Raw genomic sequence first — 21,672 nt, forward strand, 5'->3', positions numbered from 1 at the left:
ACATAGGAGTAAACAGATATGCACATAGAAAACATGCAGCACGGAAAAATGTGTAAACAACTGTCTGTTTCTCTACTGGAAGTGGAGAAGTGGATGTTATTTAGATGTGAAAACAGAGCCACTGTATATTACTAGTTGGCAAACTGGGAATTCATCTGCATTTCCTGTGAGTTCTATAATCTACAAACCCCCATGACTGAAGGACCGATGGAAAGAAATGTCAGTGAGTGTGCTAAGAATGAAAGAGGTTTTTCTGTTTGACAAAAGAAAGATGAGGTTTGTCAAACGAAAGTCTGCAGAGATGCACAGCATTGATATATATGCACAGGTTTTTGTGCATATGCTAATACAAACAGAGCATGCGGCAAAAAGCTTGTTAGGTGTAGATAGCAGCAGGTATGGACTAACCTCTCCTTTTGAGTGATTCAGCAATCAAGGCTGAGATGTGGATGTAGCACATGGCAGCCTAAAGGGAAAAAAAACAATTAGAAAATAAAATTTTTGCTTTATTGAAGATGTTAGTGAAGTTTCTGAAGTAAAAACAAAAAAGCATGACATGTAGCACCTCTGACAGATCACCGTTGCGGACATGAACCTTGGCCATGCTCTCAAGCCAGGTGCGTCGCAGTTCAGGCGTGCTAGCGTAGGAGTTGGCCAGACTGTACTGCAGATCCACCAGCATTTCTGGATCTTTCTCATGCTCTTTCATTTGGGCTGTGGCCATCAGGACCGTCCTGATGCGTTTGGTCAGGTCCTTCACCTCAGCAGGGAATGGAGTGTTCTGTAGAAAACATGTTAAGGACATTCAGTCCCTAAAATTGAAGCACACTATACATAATAATTATTGATAAGGACTCTTTATTAAAACCAGAAAATATGCAATACTTTGAGTCGTGCATCTCCATTGGCAAAGTTGTTGATGATGGCTAGGGACTGTTGAAACCTGGAACCTCCAATTCCAGCATCTGCTATCAGCTGGCTCACTGCTTTGATAACCTGGAGTGGTGAGAACAGTAAAGGCTCTGAGCGGCTCCATGTTTAACAAAGCACATAATCAAGAGATTATGCACATGCAGTCTTTCATCACTGACCTGCAGATGTGAGCGAACTATGGATTTGCCCTTTGTAAACTCAAAGTTTTGTCTCATGAAAAAATACAGCAGGGCAGCTGCCTCCGTCTGAGTGGAGCTGGATCGGTGGTTACAGCACTTGAGGATCTCATAGCACAGACAGCCACACAGGTCTGCCTTACCCTGGAAGAACGCACTGGGAAACTATACAAAGACAGAAAGACAAAACTGCAAGTGAGAAATGCGATCAGGCTCTTCTTTTAGATGGTGTGTGTTGAAATTGAATTTGCCGGACCTTTTGTACAAAGAGCCTGAGTACAGCAAAGACATGCCGTAGAGTGGTAGTTGACTGGTTGATCTGAAAGAAGAGGAAGTAGGTGTCCAGCACCTTCTTCATTAATGTGTTCTGTCCGTCATCCAGCAACAGTTGCTTCTATGTGGAAGGATATTAAGGGAGCAGAAAAGCAGATGTCATTATCACAGTCTCAAGAGTAAACTATACAGAAAAGTTTGTATTTCTGAGTATAAAATATTTCTGCCACTAGGTGGCAGTCAAGTATCAGCTGGCTTAGCCTCAGAATGCTTTAAATGCCACATGATTCCCACCACATTTCCCCCTGGATCCAACAATGTTGGACAAAATAGTTAGAGGACTAGTTTTACACATTCTTTATGACCCATAACTCTGTTTTAATAAAATAAAATGAAATTTAAAACATTCTTTAAAAATTCTATTATTTCATTTTGACTACGTCAAACTTTTTTTTTGTATGTATGTATGTATGTATGTATATCAGTATGAAACAATACCAGACCTTGTGGTGATGAACAAAAAGTTCGAGTACATCCAGCACAGTGAGTGCCACCTCCGTAGATAAGTTGGCCTCAATATCTGTAGGGCTCAGTGTGTCCCCATCCTGAATGCTCCCATCTAGAAACAGAACCAGATATGAATAACTCAAAATCTATCAAAAGTAACCATATAGTCACCTTAGTTTATGTGTGTTACCCGTTTCCATCATCTGCAGCAGCTTTGGGTTGGTGAGGGCATTTTTGCCCCTGATGATGGGCATGGTTTGGGAGCGGGCGTGTCGGTGGCCTTCACCCCCGGATGCCATCCTGGAGACCACAGTAGGAATCAGCTGATATCAACCACAGCGCTGGCACTTGTTTAAATTATACTACAGCAAAAGTAGTACTACATCTATGGACAAGTAGACACTGTAATACATACATAGCCTAATAAGACATTGTACTACAGAGACAGACCAAACACTGCGGGTATGAGGAGGGGCATGCTGAGAACACTGTTACAGATTGGGGCATGGAAACACAGTGGTCACAAAAATGATGAATATACACAGGACAAAAATATATTAATTTAATTTGATCTAAATCTATGTGAACACAATGATGATGTAGGTTGCACCTGTATTTGGAAAGTCTGGAGGTTCTTGCTACTACAACCAATCACCAGACATTATTAGCATTTAGAGCAGCTGCAGCAATCAAAGACTCAGCATCTTCGGTTTAACTCTGTCATCATGGCTGTGGCGGAGGGTGATTACCATTGTGGGAAGAGGCTTGAGGGCTGAGAGGACTGGGAGGGGTGGTTAGAGCCCTTCAGGGTGCCATTGGTGTGGGTTGACTGGGCCAGCTTTACTGCCGCTGCTAGCTTCCTGTTCACAAGCCAACCACATCAGAGCTAACGTTAGTTAGTTTAATTAAGACCATCATTGTTTTAGTGTCCATCATTATAAGTCAGTGATTTGAACTATGAATGGCATAGCTGTTGGGGTACGCCTACAATAAATAAAAGCTATTAATGTAAACACTTTGCAGGGCAGTACTGTTTTTGCACTTTTGTGACCTTGTTACATATTACTAGTAGCTGGGTCACATTGTTTTCAGCAAGGCAAAATTAAATACAGAAGGCATACAAGATCTCCAGTTGACCTTGTAGCAATGAGATCAGCTGGAGTCAGAAAAAAAGATCAGCTCATACAGAGAGGAAGGTCAGCCAGATGGAGAGGCTAGAGACATAGCAAAGTCAGAGGTTTTCGTTTGCGATTAGTATAATATTGTATAAATCTTCTACCAACTCTTGGAAGAGTTTTAATGGAGGGCTTTCGGTTAGCATTAATGCAAAACAATGGGAAACATGGGAGTTAAAATATATTGATGTGACGATGCAGAATGTAAGCTAGGTCTCAATAATCAGATCCTCAACATATTATACTCATATGATTCTTAAATAAAGTCCAATAGGGAACAGCTGCCAGTCTAAGAAAAGCAAATTGTGACTTGGTAAGACAAAAGAAAGGAGACACAACTGATGTAAATGGAGTCCATCCAACTATAAAGCAGGTTGACAGTAACGTGCAACATCAGTGAGACAAAAAATATATGTAACAGACATCTGTTTATGAGTTGTATCAACACAGAAAGGCTTATGTGATGCAATAAAACATCAATAAATGTGCAGTCACACTGAAAGACTATAACAGCGGCAGCATGCACAGAGGGAGCAGGGAGAAGGCATGCACAATGATGGAGACTGCAATACAACAGTAAGGTCGGACATGGAGAAAACAATACAGCTGACTGTTACTTGTTTGTGTCATAGAGTGTACGCTGTGCAAGTGCAAAGTTGTTCATATAAAAATATATGCTAGAAATTATATGTCTGAAAATAAACTTAGGCACTGCTGACTAAACCAGATTCTTACTGTCAGCAATGACCTAAAATAAAGGTTATTTTAAATGTCTTTATCCTGTCTGTTCATTTGGTTCATTTGTAAGAACTGCAAACTTCCATTGCCAAACTATAACCTAATGTTAACAAAATTTGATCAGACCAAGTCCACATGTTCCCAATGAAAACTATGAGCAGTTTTTGGTAGTTTCAATAACGATTGTTGCTTTGTTTTTTAATGTTATAAAAAAGATTTACAACCGGGTTTGAGAGAGCTTTAAAGCCTGAATTGTTGTCTGGCGCATTGGCTAACTAGCTTCCTGGCTAGTGGCACACAGCTGTTTTATTTCATCACTCCTGAACTTCAATGGGTGCCCACAGTGACTCAGCTGGGAGTTAAGAGAGAGACACTGAGGCAGACACAGGCGTAAGACTGTGAATCCCTCATGGCCTGGTATTACAGACGAATGTTAAGTAGCTAGCAACCTCAGACGGGCTCAGCTACGACTGAGAGCCCTCGCCAGGCTTCCAGCTATCTTTATTCTGTTAATGCCTCCACACACAGAAAAGCAGTGTGTTCGTTCAGCCTTTTGTTGGCTTACATCTCGGCATCCCTTTTCTGAAAGGAAAAAAGAGGGCTAATTTAATTAGCTGGGAGGAACCAGTAGATGGAAGAGTCTAGCAGTGCCAATGGCTTTACTCCAGTAAGAATACATACACACAAGCACACATAGTAACAACCCCCATCTAGTGCTTGCCAACCATTACAGTAGAATATCCAGCAGTGATTCTTTCTTTACAGAAAGATCCAGGAGTTTCACCTCCCCCTTTTCCTTTTCTTCCCCCCTACACCCCTTCCCCTCTTGAAACTCATCCCCAAGAGTGCAAATGCATACAGAACACATATTAGTATTTCTGCCTGACTGTGTCTGATTCATTTATTTGTGTGTGTGTTTTTCATATATTTGTGTGTGGTTGCATTTACACTTGAGTGCGCCCATGTGTGAGCATGATTATATGAATTATGTATCAGCGGGTGGGGGTGTTCCAACCATTGGCTGCAGCATGTATACTGAGTTAATAAGCTTTTCCCATATCTGCAGCTTTATAATAAATGCATGTGAATGACATCTGGTGCACCACTTTGACAGACTTACCTGGCTATATGGCGTTTTCCGAGGAACCTGAAGTGCTGAAGACAGAGCCTGAGGGGAAAAAAGGATTAAAAAAATATCTTGTGAAGAAGTTGTCTTGTTTTTTGTGCATTTTCTAAAATAAGAACACATGCTTAATGGAGAGCATGAGATCAAACTGCATAACACCAGAACAGTCGAGATGCTGAGACAAACAGGAAGCATAGAAAGTTAATTTGAAGCACTCCTCGGTGGATAGGGAGCTCCAACTAGAATTACAGTCTGTTTTTCTTCTCTTTCTCTTGCTGTGTCATTATTTTCATCTGTTCCCTTCTGGCCATGCTCCATTTTCTTCTTATTTGCCTGTTCCCTTGTTGAGCTGCCTCATTTTTTCCCATCTGTCTGCAGGCTACTACTAATCAGTCTGACAGGCAATGCTATTCTAACAAACAGTAATAAGAGCTCTTACTCCAGGATGTTAAAGAAGTCTGAGATCTCCTGGTGAATGGCCCGGTGCCAGTAGGATACTAACACATCTGGAAACAGATAAGAAAAGTGCTAACATCACACACCACAGCAACACTAAGAAACTTTTTAAAGCGTCATCATGTGGTATACACCATATGTATGTGTGTACAACACACATCCATAACTAAATTTCCAACACAATTGGACAGGGTTCTGATTTGGGCTGAGTGAATCATGTATACATTGTCTCAGTAAAATGTTTACCTTCAGATATGGTTTTCATGATGTGCAAAAAGCACATGAGAAGACTGCGGGTCTCTGCCTGGTCTAGCTTGTCACAACGAGACCCATAGCCGATCAGGGACTGGGGCCGGGCAAACTAAGCACAAAGATTCAGACAGAAAAGCAGTGAAAGATAAATTTTCAGGGCTGTGGGTATCATTGTGGACACTGATGTCATGCCTTCAGTATTTGTTCATGGGAATGTTGACGATTTCATCAACCTTGAACTAAAGTTACACTTAAGATGCTCCATTTTTTTTTTTAACAGTATAAGCTGATTGCAACATTTCTAGATAAAGGTTTACAACTTTAGACCAGCAATTGCAGCCTTATTTCATAAAGAAATTGTAAACTTGTTAAACTAAGTTTCCATCTTCAGTCAACTTTGTCTGGCAGCAAAATAACGTTAAGCGAATGGAAGTTTCAGAATTTTCCAGCCAAAATTTTATTCCATAGTAATAAAGGAATGTTTGGAAATATCTTTTATGCTCATAAGTTTTAATGTTGGAAAACAACATTTCCAGGAAATATGGCCAGACAGGTAATTCTTTGCATGAAATATGAGAAATGTAGGTAATTTAAAAGTTTTTAAAGCTGTCAAGTAGTGGTGGTGGTAGGTTGCTAGAGGTACTGATGACATTGATTTTTTTAGGCAATGTTCTAGTTTTATTATATGGTATCATTAAAAATGTATAAAATGCTAAAAGTTCCCAGCTAGAATTGAACATTGCTATGGATTAAGTGAAAACACAGTTAAGCACAGTTAAGCAGCATGTTCAGTCCTTTTGTCCACCATCAGCAGTCTTGTTTCTGCATATTCCTTTTTCATAAACCAATAAATAGTATTGATTTTTCTAAGATAAACAGATTATGATGACAAAGAAGCAGAGCATATATAAAAGATTTAAGCTCCATCGACAGATGTGCTCGCTGGCCCTCTGCCATACATTGTGTGGGGTGTGTCATCGGACAGAATATGGTGCCTATGTCATCTTTTTCCCTTTTTCACCTTCTCACATCCATCCATCTTCTCACTGTTCCTGTCACTGTTGCTAGGGTTGGAGTCCACACTGATCAGAGAACCACGAGAGTCCGCCTGGTTACCCGTAGCAACCGCCAAGGATGAGAAAACTGTTGCAGAGGGGGGGAAGGGCGTCGGCGTCATTGTCCTGATTTCACACCTTTGTACAGTATATTGCCTCACAAAATAGACACACATATATCACACAGTGCTACCTGTAATGGAGTTGAGCACTTCTTTGGAAAAGGAGGCATCCACAGAGTTGCCATGGCGAGTAACAGGAATCACTCCTCCTGCCATTACCCCTCCCACGCTGACGTCATCTCGAGAGCCCTGTGAGGAGTGCAGGGGAGAAAAGAGTAGGAGAGGAAATGTTTTTTGTTCAGAGTATTTTATTTCAAAGTCTACCAGTTTAATTATTCATAAAGTTTTATTGAAAACAGCTACGATGCCACACAAAAATGTTCACCATGGCATTATGGTACAGATGAGAGGCCCCTTGCTTTGAAAAAAATTATCCAGCAGGTAAATTAGCACAGAAAAAATCCTAACAGATGTACAGTGCATAGTGTTGTTAAGGTTTGCATTGTTCGGCCAACATAAATTATTGTCAAGTTGAGTTTAGCAGAATCTCAAATCTTGATGTCAAACTGCGGTGCAGTTCACCAGGTAAAATACATGTAACAATCAAAAATGAAAGCTGGAACTTTCTGTTCAGGAATGCGGTTAAAAATGCTACAAATTAGGAGGTGAGTTGAATCAAAAGACTTCCTAACCTTCAGACAAAGCAAGCAACTGAATGAAATTTTTGGAAAAAAGTCACAAGTGTATTAACAGATTTGCTACTGCTGCTGCCGTAAATATGCACATTTATGCATGCGTGAAACACCGTCTTCAAATAATGTGAAGTTAAGGACAAATCTGCACACCATTATGTGAATTCAGTTACACACCTGTAGAGTAATAGAACTTCCACAGTAATAGGTTATTAGTCGTTTTGCTCCAATAATCCCATCATATATACACCAATCACACAGTACACAGAAAATCAGCCATTTTATCTTCCTTCTTGACTCTTACCTGGTCACTAGATGTAAAGTAGATGGGGAAGAGGTCCCTGAGGAAGAATCGAGGCATGTTGTCAAGGATCAAGCCATACAGAGGCAGGTAGAGAGATGCAATTCTTGCCTGCTTCTCCTGAAAAAGCATCAAGTTTGACAGATATCACATAAAGCTGATGAGAGATTTCTGTAGATTCACTTTCTTGGAAATAAACTCATCTGTTAGCTTACAAAATAAAAAGTTTACACGTTGTTTCTCTCAGGTATTCTCTCATCATAAGCGTAGTCCACAACTGCTTAAGTAATAGTAGTAGTATTGGATCGCTACGGAACAGCTATTGAACATTCCTGACTTGTACTAATATAAAAAAAAACACTGTGGGCTTTCAGAAAAACTCCTCTGTGTTACCATTTTCCATTTTTTATTCCCAATGACACATTTGGTTTTGACTCAGGCCCAGTCTGGGCCTTGACTACAGTCCTGCCATTGTGTTGTGCTTGGCAGTATCTAACAGAGGGCAGATTACTAGCTTGATCTGATCTAGATACTTCCCAGCATTCATTAAGATGTCCACAACGCTGTTTGCAGCTGCTAAGAAAAATCACATGTCAGTGTGTATGTGTTTGTATGTATGAGTCACAGTGGAAAAACCTCTGCTGTGTGCACATGAGTCATTTTCATGCCTTTTAGTTTTCTCTCAGATAAACATGTCTACCTTGGTGGCATATCGTGCATCCAGCGAGTGTTTGGCCATCAGAGTCTTCAGGGTGGCCAAGGCTAAATGTCTCAGGTCCTGTTCATCCTGGAGAGCCAGTCCCAGTTCCCGTAGCAACAGGCCTGTCAGGAAGTGTTTCCTGCAGAACTCTCCAGTCAGGTTGTATTCAGGCACTGACACTAAGGTGAGACGGCAAATGTAAATTAACAGAGCTGCACACAATTTAGATAAAGCTCTTGCCAATATTTGCTTTCCATCACAGAGTTCATATCCATTTTTAAACAGAAATCTGGTCACAGTGAACAAATAATGTGCACACACTCTGTAGCACATACAGCCGTACAAAAGAATGGGTGAACATATTTACCATGAGTGCTTTGTGGCTCTGGGGATGCATGATCTGACACGGACAAATAAAATGAGAAAATAATGGCAGAAGGAGGTGGAGAGATTGACAGAGAGTTAATAAAAGGATGAGTGTGAGCTAATCGATGAATGGTAGTTAACACATGAACACTGGTGGCACTGGGCTACAGGGTGTGACTTGGGCCCTTACCTGTGATGCGAGCAGAAGGTAAGGGCAGGCTGAGAGGAATGTAGTGCTCGTGGTTACACACCTCTCTCAGGAACTCAAATTTCAGCTCACAAAGGACCTATCAGTCACACAAAAAAACATTATTCCATTGTCAAGCATGCATGTCATTGTTTCGTCGCAAACATCACACGATTGCTCTACTTTTAACATCCACTTTTCCTTTATACTGTTACCTTGCTGTCAGTAGCAGTGATCATGTTGATGTAGTTGCTTATCAGTTTGAATGTAAAGCCCCTGTCCATCAGCGTAAAGCAGCGCTGCAAAGAGCCAGAGATAGTTGAATTAGAGATCCAACTCCAAATAAGATAAGAGTGAGAGATATGCTACTTAACACAGATAGAGTTATCAATGGTTAACAGTTGTTATCTGTAAACGGTTTATACATTTTGTTTTGATCCCTCTAAAAGCAAAATGCCGTAAAGTTAAAAACGCAGTGCTGCATGTTTTCCTTCGCATGAGCTCAATATGGTCCCTACACTGCTTAATTTAACATTATAATGCAGATCCATGATACAAATCCTTAAGATACATCTCTCACCTTGACAAAAGCTGCCACAGCTAAGTTGGCACTGCGTGTCTCTTCACCCAGTTCTTTGTACTTCCAAAAGATATGTTCAGACACAGTCTCCACCAAGGTCTCCACGCGGCTCAGATAGGATGAGGGGAAACGCTGCGGCCTCAGAAGCTATAGGGGAGTGTAAAACAGTCATTTACCATGCCCCAGGAATGAGTGGGGGTGAGGAGGGGTTGCAAAGCAAAGTGTGACACCTTACCTTTACCTTGTCAGAGTCAACCAAATGCTGAGCCATAGACTTGACGATAAGCTCAAAGAAGAACCAGGAGAACTGAAAGCAGGAGAGGCAAAAACATGCCCAACATTTAGTTGGGACTGAGAATCATCCACAATCTTTATTCAAGCCTTTGAGACACTATCAGCTAACAAATAGTTAACTTTGAATATATAATAATTTCCCATTTTACAATCAATAATCTGATGAGTTGGTAGACTAACCTTGAGGACATTTCTGACTGCTACCTGCTCATTACTCTTCAGGTCAAAGGTCATCCCCTTAGCCAGCTCTTCATGGACTGTCCTGAAGCCACAGGGCTCCGACTTGAACACATACTACAAACATAGAGAAAAGAAATAATAAGAAGTAGCAATTTATTTCAGTCTGACTGAAAATGACAGAGGAATTGTCTGCAACATGTATGGCATTGTTGTCCGTGCGTCGTAGATAATGGATAAGAATATCTAAAAAAAAAGTTTTTTAAATCAATTGATTCAATACCTGCCGTATGAAATGATAAATTAATGGAAAATTAAAAGTGATTAATGTCCTATTCAAAACCAATTCATAGCTAAGATGTTTTTTGTGTTTCCTGTTAGAAAACAAACATATTTCACTAAATCTAAATGTTATTTTACAGTATAAAAAATGAGCCATTGCGTTTTTATATATAAAAAGGGTGTTTTTAAACAGAAAACATGTAACATATATCATAATTATTGTCTGCTTAAGCAACGTTGCTTTTGTTGTCAGTTTGTCTTTTGTAGTGCATTTCCTTTAAAAGCATGTAATGTCTGATATCTAAAGGAAGCTGACCATCATCAAAAAAGTCATATGCAACATCATTATATAAAACAGGGTATTTTGATGACTTTTTAGGTGAATGGACTTTTAGAAAATGTAATAAAAGAAAGAAAAAGCGTAAAAATTTAACAAGTTACAACAAAGAAAACAAAGAGCTTCAACATGATTGTGAATAAAGTTCCTTCATACAACTCAATTCAAACTAGAATGTTTATACAGACTCAAAATGCTTAGACTCACAAACTGGTTACCACTAGTACAGAACATCATGCCAATCTGTTACTATGGCGACCTTGGTTTCATTAGCTTTACTGGTCCTCTCCTCTTACTCCTCTTCCCTCCCACCGCTCCTGTCTGCTGTTGCCTCTCCAGACTCTGCAGTTTCCTGCTTTGTGGTCAATATGAAACTAATCTTGTGGCTTCTCCTCCTCTTGTCACTAATTCTCTCACTGATTTGCCTCCCTAAATAAACATGCCTTGTGTTTCTGATTAAGCCGCTCAAATGTCCTACTTTGCCTCCCTCTCAATCAACCTTTCTTCGCCCTCTTCTTTTTCTCTCTCCTTTTCGATGTGTGTTTGTGTGTTTGCACAGTGTTCTGGGCACGTGGCCCTGGCCAAACACGCATAAGCAAATATACAAACACAAAAAGCTCCCTTCTGCTGCTTTTTCCCCCCTTCCACATATTCAATTGCCTGTGCAGGATTTCCGCTCCACTTTGAAACAACAGTTTTGTCAATCATTGTGTGATCTTCCTCAACACACTTTATTCTGCCAGTGTACCTTGATATAGGAGTGCAGGTAGTGATCCAGATTTTCTTCATGGCATTTGCCAACAATGTGTACCAACACTCTGCAGGATGACAACAACAAATGTGGTTTAATCTGTTACAGCTTTTATGAATAAATTATGGCTCACAAGAGGATTTTTTAATCATAAATCATGTTCCATTTAAAAGGAGGACGAAAAACACTGACTATTAAATCCTGTGCTTTTCTTGCTGCATGCTTTATCACATCATCAGGAAGACTAATTTAGGTTAGGGATACTTGCAGTACCACTGCCTACCTGGTGGTGGCAGTAGTCACCTCTTCGTCATCATTCTGAGTTAGGACCTTGAACAGCTGGTTGAAAAGCACTGGCAGAAACCGTACAATCACTGGGATTCTCTCCATGCTGAGAAGACCCTAGAGAAAGTGGGAAAAAAGGGTCGGAAGAAGAGGAGGAGAAGATTGAAAGTGAAAAGCGTGAAAACCAAAAAATGCAGAAAGAGGCTGAAAAAGGTCTGACATGGTGTTACTCTAATTAGACATGAAGCTTTGGTTGCTAAGGTTTCAGTTTCAGTACCATTTTGGGATTATTAAGTAAATTCAAACACTTTTCTCTGACCTTCAGGCAGTTGAGGAAGTTGGAGGTAGGAGGCTGAGAGAGGTCCAGCTCTCTCTTCTGGCACTGCTGGAAGAATCGGTTCAGGTGGGGGTCCTGGCACAGACAGAGGAATTCATAAAAATCAGCAGCCAGCAGCTGTACTATTACTTAGTGAACTTGCTCATTTTTTGGTTTGACTTTTTTAGAGAGTTAATGGTCAAATTTGAACATATTACCATACAAGCAGTCATTTAGCAGTTCAGTATTAACCCTATCTTAAGCCCCTGTAATTGATTGTACAACTTTGAAAACGAAAACAGAAAATAACAAAATGTAAGGTTGGTGTCTTAAATAATTGTGCTACTCTGGCTTATACATGATATCTATTCAGATTCCTTGTACTGATGATAAAAAAAGGCATATGTAATGATGACTCTTTAAAAAGCTGCTTAGTGTTGCTGTGGTGTGTGATGTTAGCACTTCTGTTTCCAGATGTGTTAGTATCCTACTGGCACCGGGCCACAAAAAAGGCTTTCTAGCATTGTTGGTCAAAAGTTTCTTTTTATGAAATAAAATGATCATCTGTCATTTGGGGTCATCATTCACACATTTTCTGTGACATATGCTTATTGCATTATAAGATGTAACTAAAATGAGTTTATTATATTGATCATTTTCTTTTCCATGTTTAACTTGTTAGTAAAGAAAATACTCTGGTAATCCAATTTAAGCAGAAAACTAAACATAAACAGTCTATTTACTTTTTTTTTTTTGTCTATGTGCAACACCACACCAGAAATAGGTCTCTACACTTTCCACTAATGCAAAATGTGCATCTTGGACTCACACTGCGTTGCTTTGCATGGAGAAGCACTCTGGGTAATTTGCTTAGTGTTGCCTAATGATCATTTTAGGCCCATTTTACTGTTACACTCAAGCAGGCGCCATTCATTCTAATTCTGCAGGAGAATGTGGGGGCGATATCAAGACAAAAATGAGATCTTGACTGAGTGTGCTATCATCTGGCTCACTTTACAATAATGTACACTGGTGGCTGAAACAGCAATTAGAAAGCCAGCTGTTCACCCATTTTCGATATGACTTAAAGTGTCCAGAATTTTCCAGAAATATGTGGGGCTGTACTTTCTCCCAGAGTTTACTGGTCAAAAGACAGGCATGCTGGAAATACATCACCAAACAAAAAAACACCAAGAGTCAACTAGAAACAAACATTATAGTCTTACCTGAGTGTACACTGTTGAGACGACATTAGAGGACACTTTGAAGATCGCTTTTCCGCCATCGACCCATTTTACATCTGCTCCATTCTGTAAAACAGCCTGAGTGTGAACACTAGAAAAACCCACTCGCTATGTGCTGCAATGCAGCACATTAAAGTTTTTACCTCACAGCTATAATTTAAATTTCCTAATCCTTTTTCACTTCCATTTTCTTCCTCTCTCTCACCTTGGTGTTGCTGGCTTCCTTGATGGCTAAGTATCCCGGGGGCAGGTTGCAGGAGACAGGGATGTTGAACTCCTGAGATGACACACGACCTTCTTTGAGAAGAGGTAGCCAAGAATACCCCACTGCAAAAAACATTATAAATGTTTAAAAAAAGTCAAAGGAATACTTAACAGTGGGAAAAACCAAGTGCCTCATAATCAGGCTCAAAATCTACCACCGCCTCACCTGGAGTCTCAAGTGTCTCTTTCCTTTTTGAATTTGTCTTAGCATTGATGTCGCAGGTGACGTGGTAAAAAGAGAAAAGCAGATGGTGCTTTTCATGAAGCTGGGTGGGAAGCTCAATCTTCACCTGAGGACACAAAAACATTATTATGCAGCACTGTGTCTTATCTAGCAAATCATGAGAAAACATTAGCCAGTTCAAGATCCTTCTTATTTCAATGTAATAACTCCTTAAATTCCTTTTCTTTTCCTCACCTCATCGTAGAAGTCAGGGTTCTGAGAGTGATGGAGGACTGTGGAACAGGCTGCTGTGGTGAAGACTGGTCCTCCAGGCTTACCGTAGATACACTAAAAAAAAGCAGAAAATGTAATTATATTGAGAGCTCAACTGGACAGAAAGTGAGTCCCATAAAAGCTATAATATGTCCTCTGGGCATTTTGAAAAAATATAATGGCCCACCTTTAGGGGTTTGGCAACTTCTTCGTCTGAGCTGCGGAACTCCACATATACGGCAATGTTACGAGCCTGTGAACAAGAGGGCCATTGTAACATTAATGAGTGAAAACAAAAGAAAAAAATACGAATATATAAAAACTGTTCAATAAAAGAATGAAGAACGTAAAAAAAAAGGAAGTAATTTCACAGCTGACACACACAAACGTGTTACCCACCTTCGCAAAGCTTTTCTGACTGTCATACTTGAGGTGTTTAGGGTACACATAGATGTGATTTCTGTAGACACGGTGTGGCTGGGTGAACTTGGTGGTGTCTTGGACAAACTCCTCCACCTCCACCGTAGGCTGGTGTTTGCTAAGGTCCTCAAAGGGCTTCACTGGAACATATGAGGATGTCACGCAGTCTGAAAGAGAAAGTTTCATGTCAGAGCAGAAAAAGGAAGGAGGCAGGAAGAGGAGATAGTTTGGCTTACTAAAAGACATACTAGGATGCTCCATTGGAACATAGTCCATTGCGATGTCGAGTGTCCCTGGCACAGTCTGTAGCTTGCTGGTCTTCTCAGCCCTGCAAAGGCAAAATTTGGTATAAAATATTGTACAGAATGTGTTTCTTATCTTTGCCATCCTTTCTGGTGCAGGCCATTTTACCTCCTGAACTCAGTCACCAACTTTATGAGATCATCGGTGGAAATCTTGTTACTCTCCTGTTTGAAAAGAGGTGAGAATCGAGACTCTCTGTCCAGCGCCCCGTGGTTGTCCTTAAACACTGACCTATAATAGTATGAAAGAGGAATAAACTACCAGTGTTGGGACAAAACAAAATCAGAGTACAGGGTATAGACATTTCTAAATTAGTCTTAAGAAAAACTGGAACTGACCTGACAGACCAGGCAAACGGCATATGGTACTTTCCCAGTTTGCTACAAAACTGCTTGTTGGATTTTAAAATCTTCTGAACAGTCTGTTAAGATGGAAGCGAAGAAGTGTTGACAGAGGGAAATGTTAACAAGACACCACAGCTGACATTCTTGAACACAAAGAGATGTGATCAGACCTAAATTCTTGCTGACCGTCACAGCGTGACAAACTAAATCAGGGGTTGTTTAACAGCAGGTTGAATGTCTGCTGATTAATTTAGCCATTTTAACATGGACCACGTGGAGCACTGCCAGAGCTATCCTGGCATACAGAGATGAAAATAAATCCTGACTTTACAGGAAAACCATCAGTAAAAACACATCAGTACAAACAGTTTTACTAAATTAAGTTATTTTTTCCTTACAATAAATGCCTTAACAGCGTGTTTCATGGGCCACATTTTACATTCACATTTTGATTTTAACATCAAAGCAACAAAGTCACAGTAGTGAGAATGAAAAAAAAAACTTTCTGACCTTGCTGGAGTCAGTATTCTTGATATAAGGTTCAGTGCCGCAAGCAATATTTCCCATCAGCACCTTTTCCACTCTTGCCACCATGACAATATCGGTATGGGGATTGGTTACTGAAAAAATGGCCTGCATTGACAATAATGGAGGGGCAAGTTAGAGTAACTGTTCAGGGAAAATTCAGAAACAGGGCTGGAAAGTGAGCATACTGTAGGAGGAACATCCCTGTACCTGTTTGGGAAAGCAAAGCCAGTGTTCCAGGTCCAGGCTGAGGTGACAATCACCTGGCTTCCTCTCAGCAGGAGAGCATAGGCCATTCTCCTGAGCTCCAATGCCCATACCTGGAGTCCCTGTATTGTTGTTATAGCTTCCAAGCATCTGACGCACTGTTTCGTGGTTGAGGTCTACGTGGAAGTCTGCAGAAACCTTTCTCCCCTCTCGTACATCCATCAAAGCCAGCGACACAAAGAAGGGTTCAATCTAGTGGAGCAGATTCAATCCAGTCAATATCTGCACATTTACGGGAACTGCTTTAAGAACATAACATTATTTCTCTTCACTTATGTGCTTATGATGTAAGTAACCAGAAGGGATATCACAGAAATCATCTTCAGAATTGAATATAAAAATATCCACTCAGTTCACAGAGACAGATAAATACAAACATTAGCAATAAGCGTGATAGAATAACTACATGACAGTGTCAAAGCTGTACAGTTGTTCTGCTCACATTGGTGACTGGTTCAGTTTCACTCTCGTTGATACAGCCCTGCAGCATGAGGTTGAGGGATTTGCAAGTTATCATAAATCTTCTGCCAAGCTTCTCCTCAAACGGACGCACTGATGTGTTTTCAGCTGATGAATGTTCAGACCGAGGGCTCCTCAGGACCTGCGGTTGGAGAAACACAGTTTAAAATGAGCCATTCTTCCCTTTTTCTTTTAATGCAAAGGGGAATTATAGTACGTTCAATGTTCTGTATAAAGTGCAACAACGCATGAAGACAAAATCTGAAGTTTTAGGATTCACTGTAAAAGAAGCCTTACGGGAGCGTCAGGATCAAGAGAGAACAGATTCAACCGCTCTTCTCTTCTGGCAGAACGAATTCCCTCGTCTGTCTCTGAGATATACTGTGACAGAACAGATGGCAGGAAAACAGGAAAAGACTGTCACAGAGCACTTAGATTGGTATTTTAGAATGGTGTTTGATTTTTATATTTATAGCGTGTTGTACTGAGTTGGACTGAAGAGAGACCTGTGAAGTTTTCTTGTAAACACAGAAAATTCTGACTTTGTTCTTTGTGTTTCACAAAAAAAGACAACTTCCTTCCTTCCTCATAAAATTTTAACAAAGCTTTTGAAGTCTTTTGGATTTCTTGAAACCAAGATTATTTAACCCGTGTCTACACAAAGTGCCAGACTTATTTCTGTTCTTTTGTTGAAGTACTGTTATGTGTCAGCTGTTGATTGGTGGAAGCCCACAATATTTGAATGAAACGATGCCTCATGCGAGTGCTACTCAAAAAAAAACTACTCACTACTAAAGCACTGTAACCAACCTTTGCCAGCTCTGGATTGATGCCATTTTCTGTACTTTCTTCATTTTCCTGCAAACAGCAGTCACTCAGCGAAAGGTCAAACACATCTGCAGAGAAAACAAACACAATCAGCGCTCCTAAGAGTTTGTTTATAAGTGACGACTGCCACTATTGACTGGATGGGAAAATGTACCCAGGCAATTCATTTTATATTAAAGTAAATATAGCAGTTTCTAAAGGAGGTTCAGCAGTAAAGTAAATACTCATTAACTACATCCAACAGACATATATTGAATTGAGAATAAAATATGACTCCATCTGTGGCAGACTTCTGCAGAAATGTACCCTTCATATTGCCTGGAGCTCCTCTTCCCAAAAGCCATGCTGAACATAATGGCTCATTAATGGTAGGTCACCACACACCCTCAGCCTGATTTAGAGGCATGCTAACAGACCGCAGAGCCATGACGGCTGAGGCTATTACATCATTCCTTCACTTTTCACTGGTTTCAGTGCTCCATCAGCATGTTTTGTTAGGTTACAGACTGTGGACCAATGCCCAGCCTCTAACAGAGCTGGCACACAACATCCCTCAATAACTACCCCTGATGTATTAAACCAAGGTGGAGTCACTGTCAGGGCTCATTTCCTGAAAGTGATGTTATACACTCAGCCTAAACCCAGCAGAAATTTCCCATTAATGCCATGGCAAGATAACAAATATTACTAAGTTAAAGTAAGTCAGACAGAGAGAAAAGGTTTTGCTGACACTGACCATAAAATCATCTTTTCCCTGAGGGCACCATGATTTATCCACATGAATCATGTCAAGCAAAAGTTTTCTCTTCATCTCTTTTTAAAAGCCACTAAGTTACCATTCATGCTTCCACCTCCTTTTCCCTATCCAACAGCTCTCTTCCCCAACATCCATTGAAAGCAATCTTCGTGTACATGACCTATCTCACCCTGTCGATGTTCGGTGAGGTCCTGACTCTTGCGGTCGGGAGCAGGCGCTTCGTGGGGAGTGATCTGTAAGATGCGGGTCAACGTGCTTATCCACTCTTCCATGTCCTGCTCGCTCTCTGCGGCCAGCACGAAATACGTAACTTCGTTCATCTTCAGTTCAAAGGCGTGTTTTCTCAGACGGTTATTCTTTAGGGAAGAAGAGATGGACGGGATAACGTGACAACACAGCCACAATACGATTCATTTTTTAGACATTGTTACAGGCTTTACTTTTATATATCCAAACACTGAAGCTTGGTTATTCTGCCCAGATCACGCTCGGCCGCAACACTTCCGCTGCCTTTTATGGTGCGATCATGTGTAGCAGTTTTGAAAGTTTGTAAGTCAGCTGTCTTTCGTTATTACTTTACCATTTGCGTTTTTGTCATTTACAGCTGCATAAAGAGCACTGTGTACAGTATATATTTTGTGCATCAAGTATTGTGTTGCTTTCTTCAATGAATCTATTGCGACCCACCTGTACTACACCTGTGCATGAGTCAAGAAAGATGCAACCTTTAGGTTCCTTAGAGATTTTTTCATCTTTGTAGAAGTTCATGATGTAGGAGTTATCCGTGAGCTGAGTGAGCTGGAAATATCTCCTCTTGAATGACTGCGCACAGAGAAATATGTTTTAGATACAAAACTTAGCTTTAAGCAACAGCTAACTGATAATATGGCCTATTGAGTAAAATAAAATAAAAAAAACAATGAAAACACAATGAACTTGTGTGAACTTTGAATTATACATGGTAATGCTGGCAGTGGTATACTGGCATTTCTGCTGAAAAATCATTGCTAATTCTTGTTTAAACTTGTTATGAACTGCAGACAGAATTCAACTTTGAACAGAGTTTATCAAAGCTTTTAACATGTTAGGGTGAAAACAGAGGAAGACCTAAGGATGAGCATGAAGGAGGGCCGATGTGAGACGTTTCCTCACCCGAACAGTGATACTGTTGTTAACGGTGCTGTTGAAGTTCCCTTTGTACAGCCAGCCTGAACGAAACACACCGATCCCTCCTCCTCCTCCACCACCTCCACCCCCTCCCCCCTTGGACGAGGAAAGAGAAGTGGTATCCTGTACAACAAACACGATTAGTTAAATGAATTAGCTCTCCATTAATCTCTCTGCTACAAAGGAACAGATCAATACAGAAGGAGACTTTCTAGACTCTTGACTGGCCGTGCTGATTAACCATGTCCCACTGACGTGTGATGAACTGTCTGATCTTACAAACAATAATCTACATTTTAAGGGTGCAATAAGAATATCAAAACATGATGTCCAGAATAAAGCAGTTTGCAAAACTTTTACTCTAAACAGCACTTGAAAGAAGATGGTCATTACTGACCTCATCTTTGTCCACGTCTTCATAGTCAATCTCAAAAGAATGGGATGGTAGCTTCTCTGCTTTGTACAGTTTTCTTTAAAGGAATGGGGAAAGACAGAGAAGATGTTAAGACATGATGGATCTCTGATTATGAAACAAAACAAACAAAAAAAAATATTCCTTGAATTCAATTAATCTACTCCATTTGAGTAAATCAAACTTCTGTGGGTAGCTGACTCTGCTCCATTGCCCTCTGTCGGGAGTCAACAATAGGTAGTCTTTGCTCAGTGCTGCTCCACTGATTTCACAGGCTGACTCGTCTTTGTGTCTGAGCTTTGGGGTGAAATGTCTTTGTGTGTGTGCTGTGAGGTGCAGACAGAGAGGCTGCAGTGTGTAGAGGATAACTCTGGAGCCGCCCTCCGCTAAAAGTCCAACAGCCATAAAAGCTGTCGGACAAAATCTCTTGTTGGACCATGTTTATAAAAAACTGTGGCGATTGCGGGCTGGACACCGACCCAGGAATGCTACTACTAGCCAGCACAAATGAAGGACGCAACATTCAAATCACAGCAGTAACAACTGGCTGCTTTTCAGCCTGTTCAATAAATCTGGAAGCAAACAGCTAGTTTACAAGCATGGTAAACAAACAGAATGATACATGCGTTTCCGACATTTAAAATGACAGGACATACGACCTTTATGGAATAATACTTTGCAGTGTTCTGCTCTAACTTGTGTTTGAGTTTTACTCTATAGTTAATCCTTGATGTCATTTCAGAGGTCATGAGAACTGACTAAAAGGATACATTGGCAACCCATGGGACAGAGGAGGGACATTCCTGTGGCTGCGGGGCAGCTCTAGGACAGTCTCACAGGGAATAACTAAACTAAAGAAACCAGTGACTGACAGATTAAATGAATGTTTGACTGGATGACTGGCATCCAAAAAGTGAATAGAGTGAGCACTGAAAGGTCATTAGCAAGAGCAAGGTGGTGGCTTATGTTGAGTGAAAGGGGAAATTCTTCCACTGTAAGTGTAATACAGTGCTGTTTAACAAAAAAATACATTAGTTAGGTCAGGATGTCAAACAAATCTGGATGCACATCTTTCTTATATAGAACAGTGCTCTTTAGGACTTTAAGAAGAGTTTGTAACCAGCAAAGTAAAGACAAACATTTCACAAAAAATTTCTTCAGGGAGCCATACACCAAACATTATTCTTCAATCGAGATGATTAGCTGTGTTTTCAATATTAAAATAGATTGAATATACATGTGCATATTTTCAGATTTTCCATTACTCCTTTGCTAGTCCTAGTTTGGAGTTGGTTCAACCATCCAGTAACCAGTTAGTTTTTTGACTGGCCTGGGAGCCACATCACTAAGTCACTGCCATACAATGTTTAATTTCACAAGTCTAGGTTTTCTAAACTGTTCAAAACAGTGGTTTGTGTCTGTGAATGCCATTTGCAATCCAAACCAATGTTCCTTGTTACAACATTCCTTTGTTCACTTTGTCTGGTTAGTAATTCGGCTTTGATGATACCAAGTTTTTTTTTATTCTGAACCAAAACAAGACTTTTCAGATTCTTAACAAGTGTTCCATTTCAGCTTCCTAAACAAGCCAAGCCCTATAGGAATATAATACAAAAGTTAAAACAGAGGTTATTACCTGGGCAGCAGGCGGTAGTCTCCAGCATAGTCATCATACTTGAACTGGACCACATTTAGCTCAGAGTTGTAATATTTGCAGGCCTGGACAAAAGATTGAAGATTTATCATCGACTTTTAAAAACGATGCCTTCTCTGGGAAATGTGGACCTGGAGTAGTTTTAAGTATGTCCAGACAGCTAGAGTGACTCTATGGTACAGACTGAGCTTCAACATTATTATTTTAAAGATAAAAAAAAAAAAACTGAAGTAAAATTCTGTCTGCGTGGAATCTGAAAATAAAGATATCTTTACATCTCCAGAGACTATGTGTCTGGTTAAAATAGTTCTCACACAGGGTATGTGCAGTACAGTGGAAGTCACAGAGACTGCAGGTTACTTTCATATCCTGTCTGCTTGTTGATGGCAGTGTCACAATTATCTTTAGTCAGTTCATACGGAAAGATGTTGAGCATCTGGTAACAATGTCACAAATTGTAAATAAACCCAACATGCTATCAGATGCATCTATAGACAAAAGAGCACCTTCACATAAATACAGAAAAAGTCAGAAACATTAAGTCATCGCCAGTGAGCTGTGACTTTCTGGT

At 40.3% G+C, this 21,672-nt stretch overlaps 1 protein-coding gene across 6 annotated transcripts in view; it reads right to left on the reverse strand.

The window, feature by feature from the left end:
* dock10 (dedicator of cytokinesis 10) overlaps positions 1–21,672 on the reverse strand; it is a 59,382-nt gene that overhangs the window by 6,329 nt on the left and 31,381 nt on the right. For 3 of the 6 annotated variants that reach the window (XM_072392456.1, XM_072392453.1, XM_072392457.1), the window contains exons 4-46: positions 21,084–21,166; positions 19,433–19,505; positions 19,021–19,158; positions 18,556–18,690; positions 18,038–18,224; positions 17,094–17,179; positions 16,581–16,664; positions 16,267–16,425; positions 15,768–16,016; positions 15,543–15,665; positions 15,027–15,109; positions 14,797–14,919; positions 14,634–14,713; positions 14,365–14,552; positions 14,153–14,218; positions 13,948–14,040; positions 13,696–13,819; positions 13,471–13,592; positions 13,248–13,331; positions 12,025–12,117; positions 11,704–11,822; positions 11,418–11,487; positions 10,054–10,167; positions 9,815–9,886; positions 9,580–9,726; positions 9,215–9,298; positions 9,003–9,099; positions 8,814–8,846; positions 8,447–8,625; positions 7,750–7,866; positions 6,885–7,002; positions 6,658–6,779; positions 5,631–5,745; positions 5,368–5,434; positions 4,923–4,970; positions 2,639–2,749; positions 2,080–2,189; positions 1,886–2,001; positions 1,366–1,503; positions 1,092–1,274; positions 886–996; positions 566–781; positions 409–466 (exon numbers count right to left, since the gene is read on the reverse strand). In XM_072392456.1, coding sequence (XP_072248557.1) covers positions 409–466; positions 566–781; positions 886–996; positions 1,092–1,274; positions 1,366–1,503; positions 1,886–2,001; positions 2,080–2,189; positions 2,639–2,749; positions 4,923–4,970; positions 5,368–5,434; positions 5,631–5,745; positions 6,658–6,779; positions 6,885–7,002; positions 7,750–7,866; positions 8,447–8,625; positions 8,814–8,846; positions 9,003–9,099; positions 9,215–9,298; positions 9,580–9,726; positions 9,815–9,886; positions 10,054–10,167; positions 11,418–11,487; positions 11,704–11,822; positions 12,025–12,117; positions 13,248–13,331; positions 13,471–13,592; positions 13,696–13,819; positions 13,948–14,040; positions 14,153–14,218; positions 14,365–14,552; positions 14,634–14,713; positions 14,797–14,919; positions 15,027–15,109; positions 15,543–15,665; positions 15,768–16,016; positions 16,267–16,425; positions 16,581–16,664; positions 17,094–17,179; positions 18,038–18,224; positions 18,556–18,690; positions 19,021–19,158; positions 19,433–19,505; positions 21,084–21,166 — 4,918 coding nt within the window. The remainder of the gene's footprint in view (positions 1–408; positions 467–565; positions 782–885; positions 997–1,091; positions 1,275–1,365; positions 1,504–1,885; positions 2,002–2,079; positions 2,190–2,638; positions 2,750–4,922; positions 4,971–5,367; positions 5,435–5,630; positions 5,746–6,657; positions 6,780–6,884; positions 7,003–7,749; positions 7,867–8,446; positions 8,626–8,813; positions 8,847–9,002; positions 9,100–9,214; positions 9,299–9,579; positions 9,727–9,814; positions 9,887–10,053; positions 10,168–11,417; positions 11,488–11,703; positions 11,823–12,024; positions 12,118–13,247; positions 13,332–13,470; positions 13,593–13,695; positions 13,820–13,947; positions 14,041–14,152; positions 14,219–14,364; positions 14,553–14,633; positions 14,714–14,796; positions 14,920–15,026; positions 15,110–15,542; positions 15,666–15,767; positions 16,017–16,266; positions 16,426–16,580; positions 16,665–17,093; positions 17,180–18,037; positions 18,225–18,555; positions 18,691–19,020; positions 19,159–19,432; positions 19,506–21,083; positions 21,167–21,672) is intronic. The other 3 variants (XM_072392454.1, XM_072392455.1, XM_072392458.1) reach the window with 3 other exon arrangements.

The sequence above is a fragment of the Leuresthes tenuis genome, unplaced genomic scaffold (assembly GCF_036924035.1).
Source record: "Leuresthes tenuis unplaced genomic scaffold, fLeuTen1.0.hap1 SCAF_9, whole genome shotgun sequence".
NCBI classification, from domain to species: domain Eukaryota; kingdom Metazoa; phylum Chordata; class Actinopteri; order Atheriniformes; family Atherinopsidae; genus Leuresthes; species Leuresthes tenuis.